We start from the raw sequence: 27087 nt of genomic DNA on the forward strand, positions 1-27087 counted from the left end.
ACTGAGTAGAAGTGTCTTGTTTAACTTTTAAATCTGCGGACAGAATCCCTAAGTGTGCCTATTCAACTGTGGCGCTGTTTGTTATGTCGCACGTTGTGGTACTAACTTTTTGAGTCTGTGGATGAAATCCTACAGTGTGACCATTCAAATGAAAGCTACCGAGGAGTGCTTTCCTGTGGTGCTGTTTATTATGCTATAGAAAGTGGTTCTAACTTTTGAATCTGTGAATGAAATCCAAAAGTGTGATCATTCAAATGAAAGCTACTGAACGGTACTTTCTCAAGGCAGTTTTTTTTTGTCATAAGATGTTTCTAACATCTTTTGAGTCGGTAAGTGTGATCATGCAAATGAAAGTTACTGAGAAGAACTTTCATTGGGTGCTGATTGTTACTGTGTCCATGGCGGTTGAGACTTTTGATTGAAAGTTTTTAAACAGTACTTTGCTGCTGGTCTTTCAACTTTTAGAAACTTGGAAGACTAAATCGAAAAATATATCTTACCAGTAGTGACGAGTTCCCCCGGGCCGGCATCTTCAGTGACAAACTCATTGTAAAATGCCTGTAAGAAGCGCGGAGGATTATCATTCACGTTCTGTAGCGTTACCTCAACCCGTGCCGTCCCATTAAGCACCGGACTCCCGGCGTCTTGCGCCACTACAACAAAGGTATGTGAGCGGGAGGTCTCGTAATCCAGCGGTCTGATTGTGACGATTTCACCGGTATAGGGATTCACAGTGAAGAAAGGATTTTCCATGCGATACCTGAACTGCCCGTTTATTCCTGAATCACTGTCCTGCGCAGATACTGATAACACTGTTGTGCCTATAGGAGCGCTTTCCGGTAGCGTGTATCTATAATACAATACAAAAGCAATACATGACCCAAAACTGCAGAGAATTGATAGAGCCCGTTCTATACTTTTTACCATCAGACTTGAAAGTAAGCATTAACGTAACGTTGCTTCAAACGAGGTTGGTTGAAAATGACTGCAGGTGGCTAAAGCTTTGGTCAGACTAACGCAGTTTTATACCGAGAAAGAGATCACTGTTTAGCGGATTTATTTACATCACAAAACGACGATTAAAATCAACTAAGTCTTCTTAGTGCACTTCTTTCATAAGAGAGTATTAACAGCACGTTTACGTAAAATGTGGACTACACCTGAAGCTCTACGTTAGTCTACATAAAGCTTATACCTTGAAGCTGATCTAACGTATTGTACGACCTGCCTCGTCTCCAGGGGCACGGGAGGCTTGGGAGCGAACTTACAAAGCACGACCCTTCCCATGGCCTTTTGAGTTAACCTTGAAACCATCCCATATTTCCATGCGCGTGTAACATATTTTTCTTCTGCGATTTTTTGAGGCAACTGGGTACGAGGCAGTTATACGACAGGCGAAAAACGGAAGGTTGGCGTTTCCTTATCACAGAACGCGATGCTAAGACTGCTAGGTCTCTTTTGTTGCAGAGTTAGTTAAGGGTCTCAATGCCAAACTTTTATTACTAGCTGATAAGTCACTTGCCACAAGAAAGCTCAAAACCTATGTGGTTTTGTAAAGAATACAAACGCTAACAAATGGATTTATTAAGTTTGTACGGCTTTGTAACCATTGCTTTGAGAAAGTATAATTACTACGACTGTACCTGTAACGCTGATGGGAAAATTCCGGAGCGTTATCATTAAGGTCTATGAGAAGGATCTGGACGTTAACCTCCGAGGACTGGTACGGAGTGATACCGACCTCTCTTGCTCGTATTCTGATGTAATACACGTTTGAGTCGCGCTCGTAGTCCAGAGGATTGGGGAGAGCAAGCCGTCCCGTGTTGCTGTCCAGGATAAATTTTTCTCCAACGTTACCTGTAATAAAAAAAAAGATATCACAATGATTCTGGAAAGCCAAAGAGAGGAAATGGCATGCTGCTTCGGTTTACATTGGGCTGTAACTTTATATCGGTTAAAGAAACCTTTCATTGGTTAGAGCACCCAGAGTATATGTAATGTTTAAAACACAAGCAGAAGTGTTTTATCGGGTTTAAACCCCCAAGGCGCAGCCGAGTGGTTTAAGACCCGATAAAACATGGCTGTTGAACGGCTTCAAAAACATTCCTGGAAAAGGGTTTGATAATAGAGTTCATAACAATTATGCTTTTGTGAACGTTGGAAATTAGCATACGAGAAAAACACTACATACTAATAAGGAGTGTTTTATTAGCTGTTCTCAAACTCATTAATAATTCATCAAGCCAAAACAAAGCAAATCACTACCGTGACCGTGGTTTGGATATGTGATGCTAATTACCATAAAATTTTGCCAACTTTAGCCTTGAATTTCTCCAAAAATTATTGATCATTTGAGAAGCCATATCAAACACTCGAAAGTGTGTTTCATCAGATATCCAAACACCTCGAAGTCGTTTAAAAAAACTCGGCTGCACCTCGTTTTTTCAACCTACTTCTCAGTGTTTGGATATCTGATGAAACACTCTTCCTCATGTTTGATCTATTACATAAAACACCGCATACTAATAAGGAGGAGTTTAATCGATATAAAGTCATTGCACGTGTTGTATTATCGATCATTTGATAGGTCAATGGGCTTATGAATTATTAATGAGTTTTTGAAAGATGCTCAAAATTCTCCACTCCAGAAGCTATGAAGAGTCTGCTACGATTGAGGAACTGACAATCCTCCAACCTCGTTCCCAGGGCCTCTCCTCTTTACGTCCCTTGGACGTAAAGAGGAGAGACCCTGGAGAAGAGGTTAACAATCCCTCTGTCGTACGAAACTCGTCCTAAACTTGTCCTGGGAAGAAACTTGTTCCTGGATGAAATGACATGTGTAAACACCACCTGATCCCTTGGAGAAAGTGTTATAGTCCAAGCAAAGTCATCGTTCAAATCGAAATCACGTTTTATATTTATGGCTGGGTAGAATGTTCAACGGTATGTTCATATGTACAGTTATATAAATGTTTAAGCATGAAGGGTTATTGTTGCTTTCATTATGAATAGCTAACCCTCAAAAAAACAAGCAGTAAATGCTTCATACCTTAGGTTACTGATGTTTTCTGGACTTGGTGTAAACAATGGCTTAATACGAACAATTCCTTACAAGAACTGAATAAATCTAATCAAGCGCCACTCTCCAGTAAGGTTACTCATCGAAGTGCCTTCACACAACTCCCCTTCCAACCGCACCCAAAAAGAGTTTGACTTACCATGCACAACAGTGTACGAAAGCGAGGCACCAGAATAGCTCCGTGCCTTGATGAAGCCGATCGTGAATCCCTTCCGTGTGTTCTCCTCGATAGTAAATACATATTCTTCCATACTAAACACTGGAGGATATTCTCCCACTTGCACGTGCAGTACGGCCTTCACGTGGCGCAAGGGCGTGTCGCTGTCGCTCACGCGTACAGTCACGTTGTAAAACGCCGCCATGAGCACCTGCTGTCCACGTGTCTTCACATTCCCGCTCTCAGCTTCCACTTCAAACACGCCATTATTATCTCTGCTGACCAGCGAGTAACGCAGATGACCTCTCGAGTCTCGATCTGATGCTGTCAGTTTGTACACCACCGTACCCTGGACGGGGTTTCTGTTGACCTTGGCCAAGTATAAGCCTTCGGTTTTGTTCATGGTAAAAGCTGGCGAATTGTCATTCACGTCGAGAATATTGATTACCACGTCAATATTGGTGTAGTCGTTTAACTCTTTAGAGTTCTGTACCTGCAATATTATGGTATAATTTTGTGTCGTCTCAAAGTCCAGAGGGCGTAAAGTAGTAATGGCTCCGCTCTTTGCACTAACGCGAAAAGGTGTCCCCGCAGGAGAAATAATTGAAAATCGTGGATTCTTAATGCCAGCAGAATCTTTCACTTTGATAATTACGGCATCCTGCTTTATGTCTTCGGAAGCACTAACTTGTAGTTCTTTTTGTTGAGTGTGATATTTGAGAAAAACAATCCTTACGGACGTAAAGGCGCTTTTAGACGGAATCCCATTATCCACGGCTTCAATTCTGAATATGTATGGTGAATAAAGCCCTGCAAGAATTTTCTTAGTTATTAACCTTCCTTCCGCGTCAATACGAAAATATGTTGCTGCCAACTCATCGAGAATCTTGTATGTAATAACATCACTTGTGTCCCGGTCACGTGCCTTCACCGACACCACGTGACTACCAGATATTGCATCCGCTAAAATCTGCCCTTCAATGGCTCCGTCGCGTATAGCGACAAAGTACGGCTCGTTATCGTTAACATTGTTGACAAACACAGCTACTTTTACGTAATTCATTCTATTACTACTGTCTATCGCCATGACAACGAGTTCGTAGTAAGCAACAGTTTCGTAATCCAGCAGTTTTGTTGTGGTGATCAGGCCTGTCTCTGGCTGTAAATGAAAATCTTCATTTTCATTTCCGTTTAAGATTTTGTAAGAAATCACCGGGTCGACGCTCGCTGCTTCCAAGCGAATCACTTCAGTTCCCGCCTTTTCATTTTCCGTTACCTGCGCTACATAGGAGGGTGAAAGAAATCGTGGAGGGCCTGGGACGGCGTGAATCCAAATGATGACGTCAGCGGTGGCGTTTCTAACAGGCTGCCCGAGATCACGTGCCTCAACTTTGAATTTGATTGGCTTTAGTGACGTCAAAGGGTGAGCGAGGATGACTGAACCATCTCCAGGGTCAATAGTGATGAGATTCTCCTCATTTCCTGCAATGACTGAGTACCTGAAATGAACACAGAAAACTAAAATTCTACCTTCATACACGCAGGCAACATGCATTGAACACTTTTACAATAAAGGTTACCTCTCTTGTTCGGTTAAAGCAATAGCCCTTCTCTTCACGCATCAAATGTTGATTTTAGCAAGATTTTTTTGGCTCGAGCGCTGTTGCGCAGCTCCGGTTTTGAAAGTGGATCATGGTGTAGCAGGCAGATTCCTGTGCTACCCCAGGCGTGTTGCAAAACAGTTATCGGATAGGTATGCATTAGAAAATATTTAGGGATTCCTCAGTTTTCAACAGCCACATAATTCACCCTTGGCTATCACTGTGCAACGCCAAATTACGAACAGCACGTTCGCTTGTTATCGAGAACTTTCAATGGCAGTTCGAAATTACATAGAACAACGTTCTCCCCTGAGGTATAAGGATCTCTCACGTTCAGCAATTTACTTGGTTAATGTGTGATTTTGTGTAACAACACCTTGGGTTAAAAACTACAAGCTTTAATGTCCATCTTCTTCTGATCTTACCTCAGGACTCCATTCTCTCCCCAGTCCACATCGGATGCCACCACAGCGAAAATCCTGGACCCAGTTTTAGCATCAACTTGTACCCAGGCACTGAACAACTCCGCGGCAAACACGGGTTCGTTATCATTTACATCAGAAACAACAACAGTAACACGTGACACGGAGCTTAGAGGCGGCTTCCCGTGGTCCTCCGCACGCACTATGATCACGTGTTGTTGCATATTCTCTCTATCCAATGTCTGCGTCGTTTTTAAAAGTCCAGACGTGGAATCTATCGCGAATTTGCCATCAGATCGAACATCCTCTACGCCGACAATTGAGTACTTCATAAGGGAATTCGACCCTTCATCGCGATCCACAGCAAAAACGCGCCCCACTATCTGATCATCGGGTAAATTCTCCGAGATGTAAAACTTGTAGCTACTGGAACTGAACACAGGTGCATTGTCGTTGACATCTTCTATATTGAACAGCACGCTAGGTCCAGCATATGTTCTAAGCCTGTCTTCCACACTGATCGCAAGGTGATACGAATCTCCCTGCTCGTGATCCAGCCGTTTATTCACTCGGATCTTCGCCGTTGTGTCTATGCACCAGTGGTTATCAATGTCACCTTTTGCAATCCAGTATTTCAGGGTAGAGCGACTATCTTGCTGGGCAATAAAATGAATCAAGGACTTTCCTGTAAAATTTAAAAAAAAAAAAAAGGGAGAAGGCATATGAGGAGATATTAACCGTTTACACCCAACAGGAAAGATTTTGATCACAGTCACTTCGAACACAATTAACGTCGACATCTCCAAAGACCGCCCTAGTCTTGTGGTGCGCGAGTGTGTAACTTGTTCCTAAACTTTGCTTTTCGTGTGAAAGATACTGCATCGTTGTAGAAATTAGCCATTAATAGATGTGTATGGCTGAAAGTAACACTATCCAAGATTTTTCTACGAAAGTAAAATATATTTTGCCGCGTTGAATTGTTAGTGTTCATCTACAATCGTTCTATCACCAAATTATTGAAAGAATGCTGTTATCTCTTACTCGTAGTCAAATCTGAGGGTCCCTATTGTCACCGGTACACCAATAATTAATGTCACCATTTTAGGCCACTTAAAAAAGTATGAAATCGTATCTTTTTACAAAATTAACAAACAATAAAAATACTTGCCAACGGGAATGCTCTCCGGCACGAATTCAGCAAACTCCTGACTTGGAAACTGGGGAGGGGGACTGGCCCGAGTTACCATTACCACAATATTTGCTGTAGCCCTCCAGTAGGGAGGGGTGGAATCTGTTGCTGTGACCGTAAAAGAGCGCGAGGCACCCTGTGAATGATATAGCTCATTCCTGGTCGTTATAGTTCCAAGAACGGAGTGAATTTGAAAATTGTCATCGTTTAGTCTATAGGTGATGGATGAATGGTTTCCAGTGTCTTTATCAAACGCTTTTACAACAGTGACTAACGTCCCAGGAGGCTGAAACTCATCCACTGATATGACGAATGGGTCAACTGGGAGAGCAAACCGCGGCCGATTGTCGTTGACGTCTGTAACATTTATGATCACTTTAACCTTAAAGTAAAACAAAAAAAATTAATTTGAACAAGTATTGTCACGTCTAAGCCCGGCGCAAGCAATTAGCCTGCGTGACACGCACAGAGAAGGCAGCGATCGTGACATAGTCTCTCATTTTGCTGTTTATTATGCTGTACAAGGTAATTCTTTGGGTACATTCTTTTGGAGCTATTCTAGCTATTCTTATTCCGGTTTAGGAATGACAGAATGCACGGAAATTCAATTTCAAAAAGAACGCTCCTAAAATCTGGAAACGGAATACCCATGGCGGAGGTGACCTGAGAACTACTATGTCTTCACGCGCGAGCGGCCGCGTATGATTTACCGCCAAAAATTTCCCAAAAGAACGGGTGTCCTGTCTATTCCGAGTAAACCGTATTCCTTTCATTCTGTTCATTCTGTTATCCGAAAACCGAATAGTTCCCAAAAGAACTCGAATACCGTCTATTCCGAGTATTCCTATTCCAGAAAAGTCCCAAAAGAACGCGCCCTAAGGGTGGCAATTCCAGCGAAAGCGTTTTAGCAGTACTTTCATGAAGTGCTGTTTCTGAATGAAAAATTTCAGCGGTATTTTCCCCTTGTGCTGTTCTTATTTAATCAAATTCCAAATTACATGACATTGCAAAACACAATACAATGAATCTGAGGTCAGCTTAAAACAGAGTACAAGATTCCTTTATACACCAGTGTCTAATAACTAGAAACATTTGTACATTATAAATACATTTAACTCACCAATGTTCAAGTGTAACCATTCAAATGAAAGCTAGTGGGCAGTACGCTGCCCTGCTGTACTATAGCTGTATTGGCATTTTTGAAAACTTGTAGAACTCCGCAAATTGGCATAATTTTTTTTTTGTTTCTGAATTGGAGACAGCGATGAACCTACCTCTGTTGGCAGTGAAGGCTGGTCACGTGAAAACCCCTTTTGCACCGCACGCACAACCAACACATGCTGCTTTACTTTCTCATAATCCAACTGCTTTCTGAGAGTAAGCATCCCACTACGAGTGCCCACGCTGAACTGGTTCAGCGGATCGCCACCCACGATAAAGTACTCGATAGAACTACCACGACCAATGATTTTCTGGGCATGCACCGTCAAGAGCACCGTGCCTGTTTTGAGATTTTCAGGGACCACTTTGCGATAAACTGGTCTGACAAATCTTGGTGGGGCGAAAGATAACGAGTGAACTGACACCGACACGCTCACAGCTGACTGTCTGTTAGGGGTCCCCTGGTCTGTTGCTCTGACAGAGAATTCGTACTTCTTGTTGGTTACGGATCCTAGGCCCTGTTTGAGCGTTATGATCCCTTTAGTTGGGTGAACATTAAACATGTCGCTTGATAGTCTGTATCTTATATCAGCATTAGCGCCCTCGTCAAAGTCACGTGCCTTGACCGCCAACACTGTCGCACCCATGTTAGCATCGTTCGGTAGGGAAACCCAGTATGAAGACTGCAGGAACTCAGGATCATGGTTATTGGTGTCCTGTACGTTAATGGTCACTGCAAAAGCAAACAACAACCTCCACTGTTAAAACACGAAAAAACATCAACAGTAGACCCTTATCATTCGGCGGCCATGTTGAAATAAAAAGAATAAAAAGCTTTGTTTACGAGCGGCAAGCCTCGGCCAGACGTGAATTCAGTGCGAGGTTTGCCGCGCAAAAACAAAGCTTTTTATTCTCCTGAGACTCAACATGGCCGCCGTGCGATAAAGGTCTATTTTAAGACGTTTTTTACGCCACTTTCAAGGATGTGGCAGGCGGTCACTGTTGAACTCGACCTCCGGATTTTAATTTCGTTTATTCTTTTATTTTGTTGTTGTTGTTGTTTGTTTGTTTCCTGTCACATAGTTATTGTTAAATTGTCATATTAAAGGGAAATAAACAAAACCGCTTTTAAAACATTTCTTAAAACATGTAAATGCAACAGAGCATAGTAGAAAAACCAAACCGTCTTTAAAGAACTTCGTTTTCACCATGATAAACGAGCAACCGTTGAAAGCAAAATAGTTCAACTCAATTATTGTACATTTTTACTTCGAACTTTGTTTGACAAACATCGTAAAAACAGAACTTTTAAGTCGACTTCACCGTAAGAGACTTTCTTGACAAATTATTTTTGCATAACACTTACTTTCAAAATAGTTCCGTTTTGTTCAAAACGCGAAAATTTTGATTCAGTCACTAATTTTATCACGGGAGAAATTTGCAAACTGTCCAAAATTAAACATCACCCTTGTAAAAAGGCGTGAAAGAAGTAAGGAAATTCCGTAGTCTTCATACAAATCTTCCTGAGCTGCTGTAAATGCAATCATAGAAGCCGAAGAACAGTAATTTCTTTACCAGAGGCGACTGCTGACATCCGCTGGGCAGCTTCAGCGCGGTCCGTAGCGCGGATCGATAAAGAATATTGATTGGCTGAAGACCAGTCCAAGTATCCCGACAGCACCAGCGCGCATCCCTCTGGGGTCCTTCTCACAGTAAACGTATCCATGGTGTCCAGGTCCATATCCTCCATGCTGCAAGTGAACTTTCCGTTCTTGTCTCTGTCCTGGTCTGACGTATCTAGGACAGCCACTGTTCCTTCGACGTCCGAGTTTTCTAGCACATTCACTGCAATGTAAGGAGAGAGGTTTTGTTATTAGAGGGTTGGTTCAGCCAGTGGTTACAAATTCGGAAAATTTTTTGGGGCGAACAAGTGAGAGCACTGGTGTACTTCCGTGTCAATCTGAAGTAGAGATCAACCTAGAATTAATTCTGAAACTAGGATTTTGATAATCTTGACATGTGGCATTCATCAGCGTAACTGATTGCCAATCGCCATCTCGTAAACTTGATTGATTAAACTCCAAAACAGGCCATTTTACAGTTGTGTGCTTAGTAACCTGACCTTGGATTGGAAGCAAGGCTTGGGTGACCTTGTTTTGATAAAAACCTGACTGCTTTTCATATGTAATGTAAATGAAAACTAGTAAGCATAAGACCAGCATGATCTACACATGAAAAGCAGTCAGGTTTGTATCAAAACAAGGTCACCCCCAGCCTCGCTTCCAATCAAAGGCCAGGTCACTAAGCGCACAACTGTAAAATGGGCTATTGACAGCTCAAGTCTTTAGATTGGGAAATTGAAGAAACAACAACAACAACAACGACAGCAATGCTTCTTTCTTTACCTGGAGAGCACTAGCTGCACATTGAAATGCTAAAACGTAGGGACTTCCAGTCCGGAGTACGAGATTAATAATATTGGATGCTAGTAGGACTTAAATTTGAATTTCCAACCAGTCTTGTTCCCAGACCCCAGCTCTTCCATGCTGCTAACCAGAAGAGATAAGAAGGCCCTAGGAACGAAGTTGCTATGGCCTCTGAAGCATGCGCATTGTGACAGGTTTGGTCTGGTAACCGTTCTCCGATCTGAATATCCCTAATATCAAATCAAGTGCTGCTCCTTGTCCGCCAAAAACAATGAATTAAAAAAAAACATAACACCAACACGCAAAGTGCTTTATAGAGACTGTAAGTTGGCAGTAGAGTGAACTGTGATCCGTTACCTGTCCTTCAATACCTGTCCCGTTTAATATCTCTCCATTTGTATACAAAGTTGTTATTAACGTAGTTCAGTGCCGTTTCTACAATGATTGTACAGTCGCCAAGACAGTTTAAGCTTGTAGATAAAACAAGTGTTCAGCTGAGTCTCAGCTGCCTTGATGCCCGTAATTCGTCTGCATGCGTGTACAGCACTGTTAGTTTTTTGGTGCATTCACCACTTGTTGCCAGAGCCTTAGAGGCTCTAGATGACATGTAAGCAGGAATATTCGCACTGGAGGGGGGCAATAAATTGAAAGAGCTTTATCGTCTGCTTTAAATTTGCCATTATTTTGCTTTACACAACAGCTCAATGACAACAACGTTTTATCAGACGCTTTTTACTTGCACATTGTTAACTAATGTGCTAAAACGCATTTTAGGAAAACCTTCTGCTCGTCTAGTTATGGCATCAGGTCATCCAAAAGCCAGCCATCGAGTTTCATTACCCCTGAAGCAGCAGCTAGCGACAAGGTGATAATTTCTCTCTTCTGGGTCTTAGTTTTTACAAGTTAATGTTGCCTTGAAGTTGCCTGTGAAAGGTTAGTCAACGTTAATAGATGCTGTTAGAAAGTGACTGTGTAATGGAACGACACGTGTTTCTTAGAGTGTGAAGGATTGCGTAGTTGTAATTCCTTAAGTTGTTGTCTTGAGTAAAATTGATTCAGCAGAGGAATGGGATTCGAAACATGTGGTTTCATTTGATTCAGTGTCTTTAAATCAAAACAGAAAAAAGCACCAACAACAAAGAATGTAAAAGGAGGAATCAAACATTTCCAGTGAAGCCGTATTGAAATCCAAGTAAGTCACATTTTGGAAACAGAAAGAACCAAAAAAACCAAGGGAAAAAAAAAAAAAAAAAAGAAGGAATTGGTGCTTTACCCGTAAAGCAAGGTTTTGTTTTAAGTCAGTGTCTTCAAGCTTGAATTTAGAGGATGTCACATTAAGAGTACAAAAATAACCAAAAAGAAAGGCTGCAGATGGTAAAAGAGAGGGCTGGTGTGTCGTTTTAGTTGATACTGTTTACTGTTTGAGTTAGTAGAAGACGTATTAAGAAGACAAAAACAAGAGGGAAACATGAAAGGAAGAAAGGAGGAAGGAAGGAAGAAGCAAACAAGCAAACAAACAAAGAAACAAAAGAAAGAGGGAAGGAAGGAAGGAAAGAAAAAGGAAACGAAGGAAAGGAGGGTCGGAGAGAGAAAGAAAGGAACGAAGGGAGGGTGGAAGGAATGAAGGAAGACCTGAATAAAATAACAAGAAAACAAAACAGAACTACAAAGAAGCCGGGCTATGCTCACCTTGTTGGGTTCTGTTTAAGTCAGTGCTTTTGGGCGAAAAGTTTAAGAAAAAGTAAAAAAATAAAAGGAAAGAACATAAATGAAAACAGAGGGCTCAGTGTTATCCTTCACAGAAAATAGCTTGACGCTATACTTAATCTAAGATTCTGTTGAAGTCAGCGTCTTGAAACAATTAGGTAAGATTTAAGAAACAGAAAAGAACCAAAACAGACAGAACACAAATGCAAACAGAGGGCTCAGTGTTACCCTTAACAGCATCAGCATCCTCATCAGACACAAGAAAGACAGCTACAAGATCTGTTCCGATTTTGGCGGATTCCAAGGCTGTTACTGAATTATAGAGGAATCACAAGTTAACTTTTGCAGCTATGAATGAATCAATGAAAATGTGTAAAGAGAATTAGCTGCAAACAACTTAAAATATCATTTGTAGGACCCTAGTCCATGCTGATGTATTATATGTATGAGTGTACTCTGTTTTAAAGAACTTATATAATTAAGATTTGTGAAGATTGTTAATTTATTATAAGGAACTGACTGCAGGTATACATGAAAGTTAATGGGTAATTCATGCATTAGAATATATTACTAGCGCATGATTAGTTAATGATAATTCATGCATTAGAATATATTACTAGAACAGATTAGCTAGAATATATTAAAGCAATTTACTCAAATGGGTTAGGGGTTGGTTCTGGTTAAAGTGAATAAGCCTAGTTAATTCTCATGGGTAAATGTGCAGTGCAGTGATGATGTTGCTCAAAAGTTGAAAAACATGTATGCAAGCACAGCTGTGCATCAGTGCATCTGTTTCAGTACTTTCAATTTTACAGATGAACACAGATAATGACATATATGGCATTTTACCTTCAACTATTCCTACTCACGATGCGTTATTTTGCAGTATAATTTTTTCCATACAAGTAGGGAGGCAACGAGCAGGTGTCAGGAAGATGAGAAGGAGAGGAAAGGGCCTGGCCTGTATAAGACTGAAGGGGAATCTGGTTGCAATTAGCACTGACATTACAAACCTTTGATTTGTATAATCATATCAAATGCATTATTAATTTTACCTCAGTCAGGAGGACAAAAGAGATCAGCTTATTTAAAGGTACATTAATGACAACCACTATTATGCCATTCATCAACTCACCCACCCCACCCTGATCTAACCCATATATGAATGTGGACTGCAGGGCACACAACAACAGCAAGTGCCACAGAACTTTCTCTCTTCAACAGTGGCATGGGCTTTTAATATCCCCTGAGAAGTTAATGTGGCAAGGTGGACATTAAGACAATTAAGGAGGATGGGGTAACATTGGATGTGAGTCAGTCTGAACAGCCTTCACTTGCAACCAAACTGAACAGACCATTTCCAAGTTGCTGTGAACCTCACTATGAAAGCGAGGCTAAGTGCAAAACTTTTTATATGAAAATTAGTTTTGTTTGCATATGAATGAAAACTAATTTTCATAACAAAAACTTTGTATTTAGCCTCGCTTTCATAATGAGGTTCAAAGCAGCTCGGAAATGGTCTACTCTCCTGGTGCAAAGCTTGTGGAAAATTAACCAACACCTTTAGGTACACTAGGTGAAGAGCATTATTTAACATGGCTAAACAGAACTTGCCCATTAAGAGAACAAGAAACCTAATTTCTCCATCCAAACTGAGCCTAATAGGCACAAGACATTAACCTTATCCTGGTGCAATATCTTAAAAGAGTCTTCTCCTGAAAAATGCATGGTTACCCCCAATTTTCTTTCGAGATACCAAAAGCATTTGCTAAGTTCTATTTTCTCTGTATAGTTTTAATCCACACAAAAATATTCCTGTATTAGCAGGCACCACCCATAGGAAACCAGAGTATCTCGAGATGCGCAGAACGTATGCGCAGTAACAAAAGTAGGCACCATCCTTAGGTTTAATGATGCTATTAAAATAATAATATAATTTTTAATCAATGTAAAAAATCATTATTACTAAGCATAACAATATACTTAATATGATCTATATAGTATATAAACAATAAATCAGACCATAACAATAATTACTGAGCCTCCCCTCCCCCCCACAATCCCTTCTACCCTGTGTACCATGTTCCAGGGGGTTGGGGACTCTGCTATATATGTTATGTAGGTACTGGTACATGCAGGCATTCTGATTGTAACGTAAAAATACAAATTCGAGCAAATTAGTGTAAAACTACACCCCAGTGGCAGGACTACATTTACTCCAAGAGAACAGAGGTGGGAATCAAGTTTATATATTGAACAAACTTAGCAAATATAATAGTAAATTCTGATACGGAAAACATACCCATATAGTGATCCTGTGAGAATACAGGAGCATCGTTAGCATCCTGTACAAGAATTTCCACCTCTGTTGTGGCCTGGTGGCTCGGTACACCATTATCAGCTGCCTGTACAACAACTCTGTGCAGTGACTGTTCTTCATAGTCCAAAGATTCATCAACAGACAAGAGTCCAGTTATAGGGTCAATGGCAAAAGGCCCTGTGCTTGAGAGTATGGAATATGTGATGTTTCCATTCTCTCCAGAGTCAGGATCATTAGCTGCCAGACACAGCAAGTTTGATATGGAGCCCATATTTTCAGTAACTTTCACCTGAGGATGAGAAAATGGTATTATACAAACTAAGACAGAGAACTATCTCATATGAACCATTTATACAGGCATGAACTAGAGAGCTATGAGGGAATGCTGCTTTAACCCTCCCCCCCCCCCCCCCAAAAAAAAAAAAAAAAAAAAAGCTGTGAAACCTAGGGGCTTATGCCCCACGTCTAATAATGCTGTATGGCCATGTGTCCCTGGATGGAGTCCTTTTTTTGACCTCCCAAGTTTGTAATAAAAAGGCACCGATTTTGGCATTTGTGTCTGTAGTGGGGTATTATATTAACTTTTCCACCAAACATCAATCAGTTCAAACACTGAATTAAAAATTAAGTCACACATTTCTGTGCTGGATAGACATTTTTGTATTTCTGCTGTTCTAACTAAAAAAAAACTAACAACAGATAGTGAAATAATGTACAAAGACTTGTTAAATAAAAACATTCTCTTCCTGCCCAGTCCAAAATATATGTGATAGTGTAGGTGAGGTTCCTAGTCCCTATAATCATAATGGCATAACCCACCTAAAATTTTTTCAAGCATCCCCCCACCCCCGAGAAGTGCAAAGGGGTACCCTGCAAGGACCCCACCTATCTCCATGCTGTATATCCCTTTAAAAATACTATTTTCTTTTAAGTTAAAGAACTGGCAAAAGTTTTAAATGTTTGGAAGCCCTATTCTGATTTTTCAATTCATAACAAATATTAAATTAGAGGTCTAAAAGTAATTAGGGGCTTATTACTCCCCAGCCTATATACCCACCTTGTATTGGTCTTGGTCAAAGGATGGGGTGTTATCATTTTCGTCTGTTACCATGACAACAACTTGAGATAGTGAACTCATTGAGGGATGAGCACCCTTAATATGTGCACGAACATCAAGGATGTACAGATCCTTTGTCTCATGATCAACAGGTCCTGATGTGGAGATTATTCCTAGAAAAAAGAGATTAATTTTAATAAATAATATTCAAATTAAGCATTCATATATTTATGTTCTTAAGTATTTAAAGCATACAATTTTTTTAAATCTAAGGGTTATTTGTTTGAGTTCTGGTCCCTGTTGTCATTATGGTTGCATAGACAAGAAACAGTTGTTATAATATGCTCTCACTCTCAAACTTATAACTCAGTGTCTTATATTGGCAAGCAACCAAAATGGTAGCTTGGGATGATGAAGAAACTCAACTTACACGTAATTAATCAATAATTTAACAAGTGTCAAAACATAGTTACATGTACGCATAAACAGGAATTTATATAGTATTTTTTTGGTTAATCAAAAATATATTACATTACAAAGTAAATTAAATTTGATAGCTGTTGTGTAAATTGCAGGGAAATTCTTGCATCTCAGAAATATTACTTGCATGTTTTCTATAAATGTTTAATTCCCTAAATTATCACCCCATAAAAACCTAAATTATGTTGTTCACACTTTCAACAAAAGTGTGAATGATTAAAAATTTTAAAACGTTCTCCAGTTAAAAATTGAAAAGATATGAGCATTTCGCTTCAACATGCGTTGAACACAGTTGTTGAACCAAATGTCAGGGGCATTTGAACAGGTCGTTCAACATTGTTGAGAGAGTAAAAAATGTTGTAAGTTTGTTGAAAGTGTGTTGACTCAAATTTAAATTGGTTTAAACTTTCATTCAACATCGATTCAACTTTTGTTGAATGAATGTTGGGCAAATCTTGAAATCGTTTAAACAGGCCTTATTAAGTCTACATTCCTCATCCTTCCAAAAGGATTTGTAATTGTTTTGGAATCTCAGTGGAATTGTCAGTACAAGTTCGTTTAGAATTGCCTGCACTTATGTTTTATAAGCCACTTTATGCTTTATAATATTCTATAGGAGCAGTGACCATTGACCATTGCGCATCCCTGAACACCAGTTGTAACTGTTGCTATGGTTGCAAGAAGTCCATTGCGAGTGTCGTTTCACCACAAGAAACATTTAGATAATTTTATTTTTGACTATAATTAAGAATATATTAATATTCATCATCTTTAATTTCTCTATCGAATAGAGAAGTAAAGCCACTGATCAGCATTTTTTCTGTTTCTCGGTTTAGCCTCACTACCCCGGCCCAGTAAAAATATTTTGTGATCACAGCGTGATCATTCCTTTCACCGTGATCACGCCTTCAGCAACGCGTGATCACTCCAGTGACCGTGATTCTCTACAGTGATGGCGTGATCACGTATGATCGGTGATGCCTTAACTGTTCAAACATTATTCATTGGAGTAAAACTGAACAACAAAAACAACCAAACTGCATATAAATCTCATTCAAATGGTCCAAAATATCTGTAACACTAATGGCGTAAAAAAATCTTTTATTCTAGTAAATTAACGATGCCGTGGTTGACAGTAATTTTGTTAGCAGGCACACTTACCGCGCTTAAAACTCGGGACAACTGAATCTTTCTTTACTGCGTGTCGTTCAATCTTTAACTCACAGGTTTCATGGTTTCACGCATTTTTTTCTCCGTTCATCAGTCCTGTACAACATTTTATAGCAGCTTTTTAAACGACCATAATAAAGAATTAATTAATTTACATTTGGACGATCAAATGCAAATGCAATCCTGATATGTTGTAGCATATGTTGCCCTCTATGCTCGATTTATTTTACTTACTCGATCCAAGGCGAAAACTCAAGGCTGCTTTTTTGCATGTTCGCGACGAAGCACTGAAAAATATTTCCATTAAGTACAATTCTAACTTCAGTTTCGAGAAAAATAGCGCCTTTACTCTGAATTCCGTGACACGTGCGTGTCGGAATTTTATCTACAAGGTCTCTTGAGACATCTGCGGGTTTAATCTTATTGGCCAAATGTCATTAACCTTTTTCGAATTACCTCTTCCTAATCACGTTACAAAAATTGTCCTGAAAATAAACTTGACCGTTGGTAATTTGACTTAGAAGAGCGGGAACCTTTTCAATGCGAAGTATCTTCTCTTATCACTTTGGAAAACGGTTTAATGTTTTGCTTTTCTGAAGCAAAGATCTGCACCCGGCCGTTTTGTAAACAACAGACTGTTCCTTCGGATTGACTGTGTAGCTGCTTGGATGTTTGAAGTTCGTCGCGATAAATGTACTCTGATCGAGAACTCTGACGACTTCTTTGGTCTGCTGTAAAACGAAATGACTCTTGCAAGTTGTCAATTTTAGTCGGCATTTATAGACGGGAAAGTCAATATGGAAGAACGTTCCAGAATTATTGAGGTGAGCAACACGATCACATAATATAATAACGATGATTTTAGAAAGTGATTCCTGGTTAGCATTCTTCTGAATCCAAAAAATATTAGTTCACGTTTAATAAACCTTTGTAGTTCTCAACTTGTCAAAATGTATACTATTTTAGTGTATTCCACTGGTGTTCATTTTTATTCTGTACACAAAAATAAATAAACTTACGTACCGCAAAACAACTTTATCTGCAGACTGCTGTGTTTATAATGTTAAGGCACGCGCACTGTACTGACATAAGTTGTTACGCTTGTCAACCATAATAGATAATTTGCTTATTATCGAAGCGATTCAATTCGAAATTCAGTCCTCTATTGAAAAAGTGCGTGATCACGCCACCGTGATTTAGGGAGCGATCACGGTCATCAGCCATTCAGGTGTGATTCTCGTTTTTTCTGTGATCATGGGCTTGATCACAGCATGATCACGTGTAAAAAGTTTTTTCGCGTGATCACGGTTTGTGATCACGCCCGTGATCCAGCGTGATCATGCCTATATTTTTACTGGGGTATGATTTGGTAATTCTTCCCTAGCTGCTTGCATAAAAGCTTTCAATTCTGGCCTTTGTGTTGCGTGGACAGATTGAGTCTTTTTGGCATGGGGTTGGTATGAATTTTTTCTGAAACTGCACAATACACATGGGGAGTTACTCGGCATGAGAACTGTATGTGTACTGTCCAATTACATTACGTATATCAGTACGCCTCACATCTCTGTTATTAACTATGTTAAGTGTAAGAGTTAGGCAGCAAAATTGCTGGCTGTCTGAATGTAGCAGTGGGTCATTTAATAATGTTGATAACAGACACCTCCTTCCCCAACCAGGCTATTTCTCTCCTGAAAGCCATCCTTATTGTAAATATGTTGCAATTTAAGGCACTGCTGACGGTACAGTGCCGTGTTGGCTTTTAAGAAGATTGCAGTCTGCCTGGCAAAGTCTTCTCTTTGTAATCTGAGTGTTACAATAATTAGTTGGACTGAGCTAAATAGCACGACGCAGAAAATTGTCCAAGTTTAATAGTTTAAAACTGCCTTTAGTAATTAGCATACAGACTGGCTGCCACAAAATCACATTAAACAATGTTTTTTGCTTGGATGTATTATTTTTTTGCCTGGAGGCTTAATTCAAAAGCCTGTGAAGTGAAATTGGATTTAAAATCTGCATATTTTAAAAATATCCATTTAATTTCTTCATCGACTTTTCACTTTAAAACTGAAGCAGCTCAACCCATGAATCATGAATGACTTCTTTAATTTGTTCTTTGTTTGAACTGAAAGAAAGGTGAAATAAACCAATTAAACATTCTGCAGATTCTCTTTTGTTTTGGTTTCGTTTTAATGTTTTAGTTTCTAGCCAAAGGCAATTTTAAGCTAATTTTTAATTTGTCATATTCATGCCTAAATAAGGTCAAAAATTAAAATAGAACCAAGTTCATCCTCACATGATGAGCAGTCTACGCCAAATTAAAACCAATAATTTAAAGAAATTTCAATATTAAGACCAAACATTAAAATATGAAAAAATAATTTATATAAAGGCCAAACCATCATGTGGTATTTTTTCTACCAAGCCCTGCTAATCAATAATTATTATCTTACAATACCAATTCATGTATATACTGAGGCAGCCTTCCCTGCAATAAAATTTTTTATCAGATTTGACAAAAAAAGCAAGACTCAATCAAGGGCCTTCATACTTTTATGAGGACTGAGTGTGTGACCATGATCAAAAAATTATGTTAACAGTCATTTTTGTTATGAAAGGTCTTTGCAGTAGGCATAAAGGCCAACAAAAAGCCAGAGCTAACTCTGGATTCTAAAGCATGAAGTGACTAGGAAAATTCCACTTATATCCTGAGCTGATGTTAGTCCATCACATTTTTTTTCTTTTTAATTTTTTAGCAAATAAACTTTCAACTGATCATTCCAAACATTCTGATTCTTTTACTGTATAGTAAGTTCTCATAAAAATACTTAACAGAATTCAAGCTGTTTTAAACATCCCACACTAATACCAAGGGTACCACCCCCCTAAAACCAAGGGTACACCCCACTGCAAGTGAAATGGAAATGGAAACATACTTTATCTTGAGAATGATGTTTATTCAAGAAAGTGACGCAGGCATACTCGGAAAAAAGAAATCCGAGTGCTCCTATCAGGAGTCGAACCTAAGACCTTCCGATTACTAGTTCGGATGCTCTACCACTGAGCTACAGGAGACTCGTGGGAGCTAAGGCCATTAAACTAGGTTCATGGGACAAACATCCTGCATACTGATAGGATTTGAATGTCGAACGTGTGGTATATGAAAGAAATGTGATGGTATATTTCCAGCCTGGTGAATGAATGAGAATGATGTTTATTCAAGAAAGTGACGCAGGCATACTCGGAAAAAAAGAAATCCGAGTGCTCCTATCAGGAGTCGAACCTAAGACCTTCCGATTACTAGTTCGGATGCTAGCTACCACTGAGCTACAGGAGACTCGTGGGAGCTAAGGCCATTAAACTAGGTTCATGGGACAAACATCCTGCATACTGCTAGGATTTGAATGTCTAACGTGTGGTATATGGCCTTAGCTCCCACGAGTCTCCTGTAGCTCAGTGGTAGAGCATCCGAACTCACGGGAAAACATGTTCTGCTTTTCTCATCTTACATTTCTGTGGAGCTGCGTACACAAGTCACAGTTAAGTTGCTGAACTAGCTAGCTACTCAATATGGCAATATTGATATATATGATATGTTCAGTTCACTTATGCGTTATCGAACTAAACACATCCGTCTTTAAGGTCTTTCAGTGCCAGACCTCCCAGACTAACTTCAAGATTTAAAAGCAAAAAAGCCCTAGAACAAAAAAGCAGATGAGGAGTATGGTGTTTAATTATCGAGAGCTTATGTGAAACTATTTTTAGCACAAATACATTTTGGTCAATTGTTGTTTGCACCCTTTACAATCTCATTTTCAGGTATAATTAAGCGCCAATTTTCCCGCTCATGATAAATGAATCATCAAGAATATAGAGTATGAGAATAATTATTGATCCTTTACCAAGGCTTTAAAAGAAAAGAAAATTAAGATAAATGTTTAGTATTTGCCCTCAGTAAAGGATCAATTTTTTGTCCTGATAAGACTACATGCTATGTTCTTTTTGTCAACAGAAGTCGTAAGGAGAAAAGTGAACTGAAATTTAATTTACCACGGATTTACTCAAAGTTCTTGAATGTGAAAACTATAATTTATTAACAGTTTTTATTGATTTCTTCACCCTCACTTCTTCCTAAACCGACGATCAGACAATCTAACTCTCGATTTGTTGGCAAGTTGTTTATTATACTCAGCTAGAGTCCGCTCACCATCAAAAAACCTGCTGCTCTCATAAAATGATTTAGATGTTTTGAACTACGTATCTTTTGTTTCCCACGGTTGTACAAGACAAGGTAATTCCTTTAATCTATGTACTCCTCTTTGTAAAACGTCTACTCTTTAGGCCTCGTACTTTAACAGAATAGTTAAACTTTGGAACTATGTTTGTAAGATAGCACCCCCAACCAGTTTTTGCTCGCCTAATGCCTTTCAACTTTTTGTCCCCAAATTAATAAGCACTCTTCTGTTGAGGGTATATGAACTCAATTACCCCTGCACATGGACGCTAGTCCCAACGTGCCCATGCCACTCTTAATTTTTTTTCTTGTAACGAATGCTTGAGTATTCATTTTGTTCTAATTAAGGTCTTAATCCAGGGGCAGTGCCTCGCGTGGGATGTTCGTCCTGTTACACCCGCCCATTGTGGGTCTTGCTTCTTTCTTTTTTTTAATTTATATTATATATCGTAAGAGGAGCACCCAATAAAGCTCGTAAAAAAAAAAATTGGCATGAAAATATGATGCGCTCTTCAGTTAATTTATTCCCCGCATAAATCGTATTTCGCATAATTATGTCATTCCACAAACTCATTCGACCTTTTACCCTCACGATAGACTGATGGATCATCCATAACTGCTTTATTTAATCAATGTCTGAAAACTATGATAATGAAAGGAAATGAAAAATGGGTTTCTCTTTTGAAATAAAGCCTTTTAAAAAAGCTACTAAATTTCACACAATTAATCATTCTGCTAATTTTGCACAGAAAAGATGAAATCATTAAAATTGTCTTAAAATTATTTCTCCCATCCCAGATATTCAATTAATGGATTTTAATAAATAAAAATCTCACCAAACGTATTCATAATTTTAGGATTGGCAAAACTGTTCAAACTAACATGAACTTGGCATTTTAATCTTTTTTCCAGAAAAACCGTAACCTCCCTTTTTTTCAATATTTATCATGACTGCGCAAATAGAATGTTTATCTATACTACAGCTGAATCTTAAGGGATGCACGCTATTGTTTCGAAAAAAAATATTTTTTTCTCTGCGGTTCAATACTTTGTTTTCACGCAGAGAGTGAAATAATCGACGGCAATATAGCCCAAGAATGAACGTACAAACGATTATAGCATGTCATAAATCGAACGTCATAACCATTTTCCCACCTCGCGGCGATCGGCGACCGCTCATGAAAATGTACATTTCAATGATTAATTCCTTTCTCAATTAAAGATGCGCAGGTGATAGTGGGCGACACAAATTGTGCTTTCTGATGTGTGAATTATATATAATATTATTTACGATTGACAAGAGTTCTTTTCAGAAGGTAATAAAGCTTAAGCTTATTTTAAGTTCTGGTATTTTCGCCAATACGTAAGGCTTACAAACAATTTAATTTGGAATTCAATTGATTAAACCTCAGCCACGAACGTATCAAGACTTCAAACATTCTACAGAATTTGTTGACTTATAATATTCCATCAGCGTTTAATTAGAGTAGAAACATTCCTACCTGAAGTGGAATTTAACGAAAATTTTCCGCCGTCATTTCCTCCAGAAATAAAATACTCCAGCACAGACCGGTCGTTTCTTGAAGTTCTTCCTCGCACTTTCGCACGGACCAGAGCCACAAACGTTCCCGTTGCACTGTTTTCTCGAACATTGATAACCTGCCTTGGAGAAAAATAGAATGGCCTTTTCTGTCGGTTATTTCTCAGTCTGATTAACAAGAATGCATTCGAATGAAGCGGTGCTTGTTTAGAGCGATCGCTTGCTCGCACGTGCAAGTCGAATTGCGAATCCATTTCACTGTTGAATCGAACGAGTGATCGTATTTGGCCATTGTCTTGGTCAATGTTAAATTTTCCCAATCCAGAACCACCTGTAATGGTAAAAATAATTTTTCCGTTGCTTCCATCGTCGGCGTCAGTCGCTGAAAGCGTTGAAAGGACGGCATTTTCCTGGACATTCTCTGAAATCGATACGACCGACGATGAACGAGCGAAAATTGGCGCGAAATAATTCTCATTTACATCTTGAATTTCAATCACTACCTGAGTTTGCGAGTCGTACAAATCTTTTGATTGTTCGTCCTGGGCTTTTATAGTGAAAGAAAATGTAGTTTTATTTTCGTAATCCAAGGATTCACGAAGAGTAATTACCCCGCTTCGAGGGTTAATATGGAAAAGTGTTCGAATAATAGCGGGTTGGTCGAGAATTATATATCGCCACGCTTTTTCACGCAGTTGCGGTCCGCTTCCCCGGTGAGCTTCCACTCGAACAATGGCACCTTCAACAGGAAAATCCTCTCTGATTCTCACGAAATACGCGTCTTTGTGAAAAGCAGGTGGTATAAATTCACTGGAAACAACTCCAAGAGAAGAGGGAGGATAACCCGCTATATCTACAAGACGGATTCGCACATCTGTCTTGGCCTGTCGCGGAATTCTCCCCCGATCCACCGCATACACGGTAAGATCAAAAGAATTTCCCTTCTCGAAATTCAGCTCGGATGCTGTCTCCACTATGCCTGTGTGAGCATTTACTGTGAAAAAGTCGTGTTCAGGGTTAAAGTAATAATAAATTTCACCGTTTGTACCGGTGTCAGCGTCATAAGCTTTCACCTGCAAAACGGAGGTTCCCAAGGCTACATTCTCGCTGACAGCAACTGAGTAAATAGGTGGTTCAAACTTCGGCGTTTGGTCATTTTTGTCAAGAATGTTTACACGTACTTGAGTAGTGCTAGAAAGTGCAGGATTTCCCCCGTCTTCAACCTTTACAGTCAAGACAAAAAATGCCGTTTCCTCTCTGTCGATAGCCGCCTTGGTTTTCAGACGCAAAAACTTCACACCAGATAGTTCGTGGAAATCAGCTTCAAACTTCCCCGCCTCGTTGCCAGCCACGATGCTGTACTTTTGTACAGAGTTTTTCCCTCTGTCCAAATCACTGGCAAAAACGCTCTCAAGGCCCGAAACATAACTTCCAATACGACTATTCTCTGCCACTGACGCAGTATATAAATCCTTGGGAAACTTGGGTGTGTTGTCGTTGCGATCAAGTATTCGAACGCTCACGATTCTTCCAAATCCACCTTCTGTTTTGGAGATTTCCCGCGAAATTACCAGCAAATCAAACACGTTCCCTCGCTCGTCTTCGTGATCTAAAGTTACTTTTGAAGTAAGAACTCCATTGGAATCGACATAGAACAAACTTGATCCATCTGCCGTGGAAGAGTCTTGATAAAGCGAGTAAGCAATGCCATCTTTTCGTTTCAAGTTCAAAATAGCACTGCCAGGCGGCAAGCCTTCGTCTACTTCAACAGTTTCAAAAGATTTTACGTTCTTGACAAGGTACGAACAAGAAACAATCGCTAGCAATAAATAGCAATTTACCGGGAAGCCTGCACGTGGTAACATCCGTTTTCCATGCATACTTTCCTCGGAAACAACGGGATTTGCCGCGTGAACGAAAAATATTATTCCACCCGCAAGCTCGACAAAAAGTGATCTTCATGAAAACTTAATAATCACTACGCTCTCCTTTGCCGCAGGGATATGTGTAGCATAAACTTGCCTATAAATCCACCGCTTCCAATTGAATCGCGCGTAATTCAGCAAATCAAACGAGCAAACATGATTATGTTATCCTGAGATCACGGTTGCGAGATAAGCCGGTTTTTCACTGCTGATACGGGTACTGACACACGTCTGTTTTCGTTTGGTAATTTCCAATATAGTAATAATTCTGGCTCTTGTAAACAACGTAGATACTAGTCAAAGCGTCCTGACAAGTTTACACTTCTGACTGTCTGCTTCTCAAAAGCGCTATTCACCGTCTCTGGGAAAAACACTCAAACCATTGTTGCCCTACATTGGCTGTGAATGGGCGTCAATTAATTTCTCAGTTACTCGGAAACCAATAGTAACGCGCGACAGCTTTCCTGAATTACATCGCGGGCAGCTGTTTCAAAACCCATTCAAAAATGTTTGAATGGGTTCAACGATAACCTCTCTCAAAATACCCCCACGTCGAACGCATTTGTTATTTGTAATCCTTGACAAGGTTATGAAACTGCTATTTTAACTATTCCAAGTTTTTAGGAATTTGTTTTAGGTATTCCTTCGTCAACAGTTAGTTTAATGGCATAGCAAACAAACAAGCGTAGCATTAAATACTTGTTGGTCTCATGCCGAGTCGGTTCGTTTCTCTGCAATGTAAAAATTCTCCAATTATTATTTTAATCAAAATCTTAACGATTCGTATCATGAGTATCATGATATATTCGCTGTATTAACTGTACAATCGTAGGTGGTCGTACAGAAGTATCGTGTCCGGCGTTTGGTTCATGAATAGTTTACTTTTCACAGGTCTTCAGTATGCTATAGTTAGATTATTAACCTGCAAACTGGTAAATAAAAAAGCGTACTTTTTCAAAACATTTATCGCCGGCGGAATTAACCAGTTGATAAAAATATCGATATTTGTTTTGATATTTGCAGAGACTTAAAACGGCTTCAGGCAGGTCTTTAGCATCGCTTGACGTAAGGACAAACGGAAATCATTCTAAAAATTAAAGACACTATTTCCTTTTTTTTTTATTCAAAATAACGAGAAAAACACTCTTATCCAAGAGCATGGCGCAAACACCTATGATAAAAAATGATGAAAAAAAACATTCTTTCAACTGTCTTCATTAAAATGCTGATAAATGATTCAGATAAAAAGCGAATCAAAACTGCTTAAAAATGCAAATATGTAAACCAAGCACGAACGACTTAAAATATATTTTATCTGTCATTGGTCAACGCTTTCTTTTTACACAGTTTCTGAGTTTCAGAAAAGGAGATAGAAACAGAATAAAATTGCTGCAGATGACACGTATTGCTGTACATCTAATTGAGTTGTTGAAAGGAGATACCAGGTTTCTTGATCAATTTACGAAAACAAAATCTGATAACATTCGCCGAGATAAATTCAATCAGTAAAGCAATTTTCTTCTTGAACTTTCCATCGTTAACAATAGTTTATTAGCGTGCGCAATAACCCATGCTACTCTCAGTTTTACTCGCCTGTTCTCTCGCTTCTCTGGTTTCGACCCAAAATAAAAGACGAATACAATTAAAACCAAACAGTCACCTGCGGCAGTATTTATGAAAAGGACAGGACCATTGTCTCACTGATTTCAACAAGATAACGCTAACAGGTTAAAAAAAAAAAGGCTCTAAGGGGGGTAGAAAGCGATGGATAATCCTCATCATAGATAACTGACACTTCACCGCGATAAGTCGTCCGCAGTTCCAGAAGATGGGAGGAATGTACTCTAAATACCTGATCCAGGAAGTTTTTATTTAGAAATTGTCTGTTTCAGCTTCTTCAGCCGGGCTACTCATATACTGTCAGCTTCATAGGTTTTTATACTCCTTTCGTATTACTAAGCGTCCGCTTATAAATTCATAGCAAGATACAATCTTTTTGCACAGACCACGCCAAAAGTGAGACCACCCAACAACACTACAGATCCTTGTTAGAGTGGGTGTTCCGTTGATCAGTTGAAAAAAGAAATTCTGATAACTTTCACGAAATCGGGCCATGCCGAGAAGGTCATAAATCATAGCCAATGGGGCGCGCAAATTTATTACAAAACCAGCACCTACGTTATTAGTTACAATGAGAAACGTTTCTGTTAAACAAGGTGGAAGAGCCAATCAGCGTGCGGTGGCTCATACCCAAAGGCTGTCTAGAAATTAACACAAAACCGAGCAACTTAAAAGCGTTTCCGAATGTCTATATGCCGCAAATCTTCTATGAAGCCCCACCCCCAAGGGGGGGGGGGGGGGGGCTTATTTATTTCAAACACGTTTGAGGGGGGTTATTTGATTAAGTGAAATACATTCCCAACAAATGCTTGGTATTCAACCCTTTATGGGCCAAAAAAGACCAAAGAAAGACCAACCCTCTAGTTGACTCAAAAGAAGGATCTGTACAAAAGTTGAAATACCATGGCATTTATTTTCTGCATTCTGTCCGCTCAAATTCCAAGAATCCTTGCTTTTTCCCGGTCGAGTCTCCTTTCAATGACGACGACGATTCGAAGACAA

At 39.4% G+C, this 27087-nt stretch overlaps 1 protein-coding gene across 1 annotated transcript in view; it reads right to left on the bottom strand.

Moving 5' to 3' along the window:
* Nucleotides 1-24805, bottom strand: part of LOC146480456 (protocadherin-like protein) — a 43345-nt gene extending 18540 nt beyond the window's left edge. The window contains exons 1-10 of the mRNA XM_085109627.1: nt 22503-24805; nt 15120-15292; nt 14045-14351; nt 9185-9454; nt 7723-8342; nt 6428-6830; nt 5263-5944; nt 3219-4735; nt 1644-1857; nt 501-850 (exon numbers count right to left, since the gene is read on the bottom strand). Coding sequence (XP_084965753.1) covers nt 501-850; nt 1644-1857; nt 3219-4735; nt 5263-5944; nt 6428-6830; nt 7723-8342; nt 9185-9454; nt 14045-14351; nt 15120-15292; nt 22503-24420 — 6454 coding nt within the window. The 5' untranslated portion in view covers nt 24421-24805. The remainder of the gene's footprint in view (nt 1-500; nt 851-1643; nt 1858-3218; nt 4736-5262; nt 5945-6427; nt 6831-7722; nt 8343-9184; nt 9455-14044; nt 14352-15119; nt 15293-22502) is intronic.
* Between the last annotated feature and the right edge of the window lie 2282 nt (nt 24806-27087).

Source organism: Pavona decussata, unplaced genomic scaffold, assembly GCF_977016875.1.
Source record: "Pavona decussata unplaced genomic scaffold, jaPavDecu1.1 SCAFFOLD_53, whole genome shotgun sequence".
NCBI lineage: Eukaryota > Metazoa > Cnidaria > Anthozoa > Scleractinia > Agariciidae > Pavona > Pavona decussata.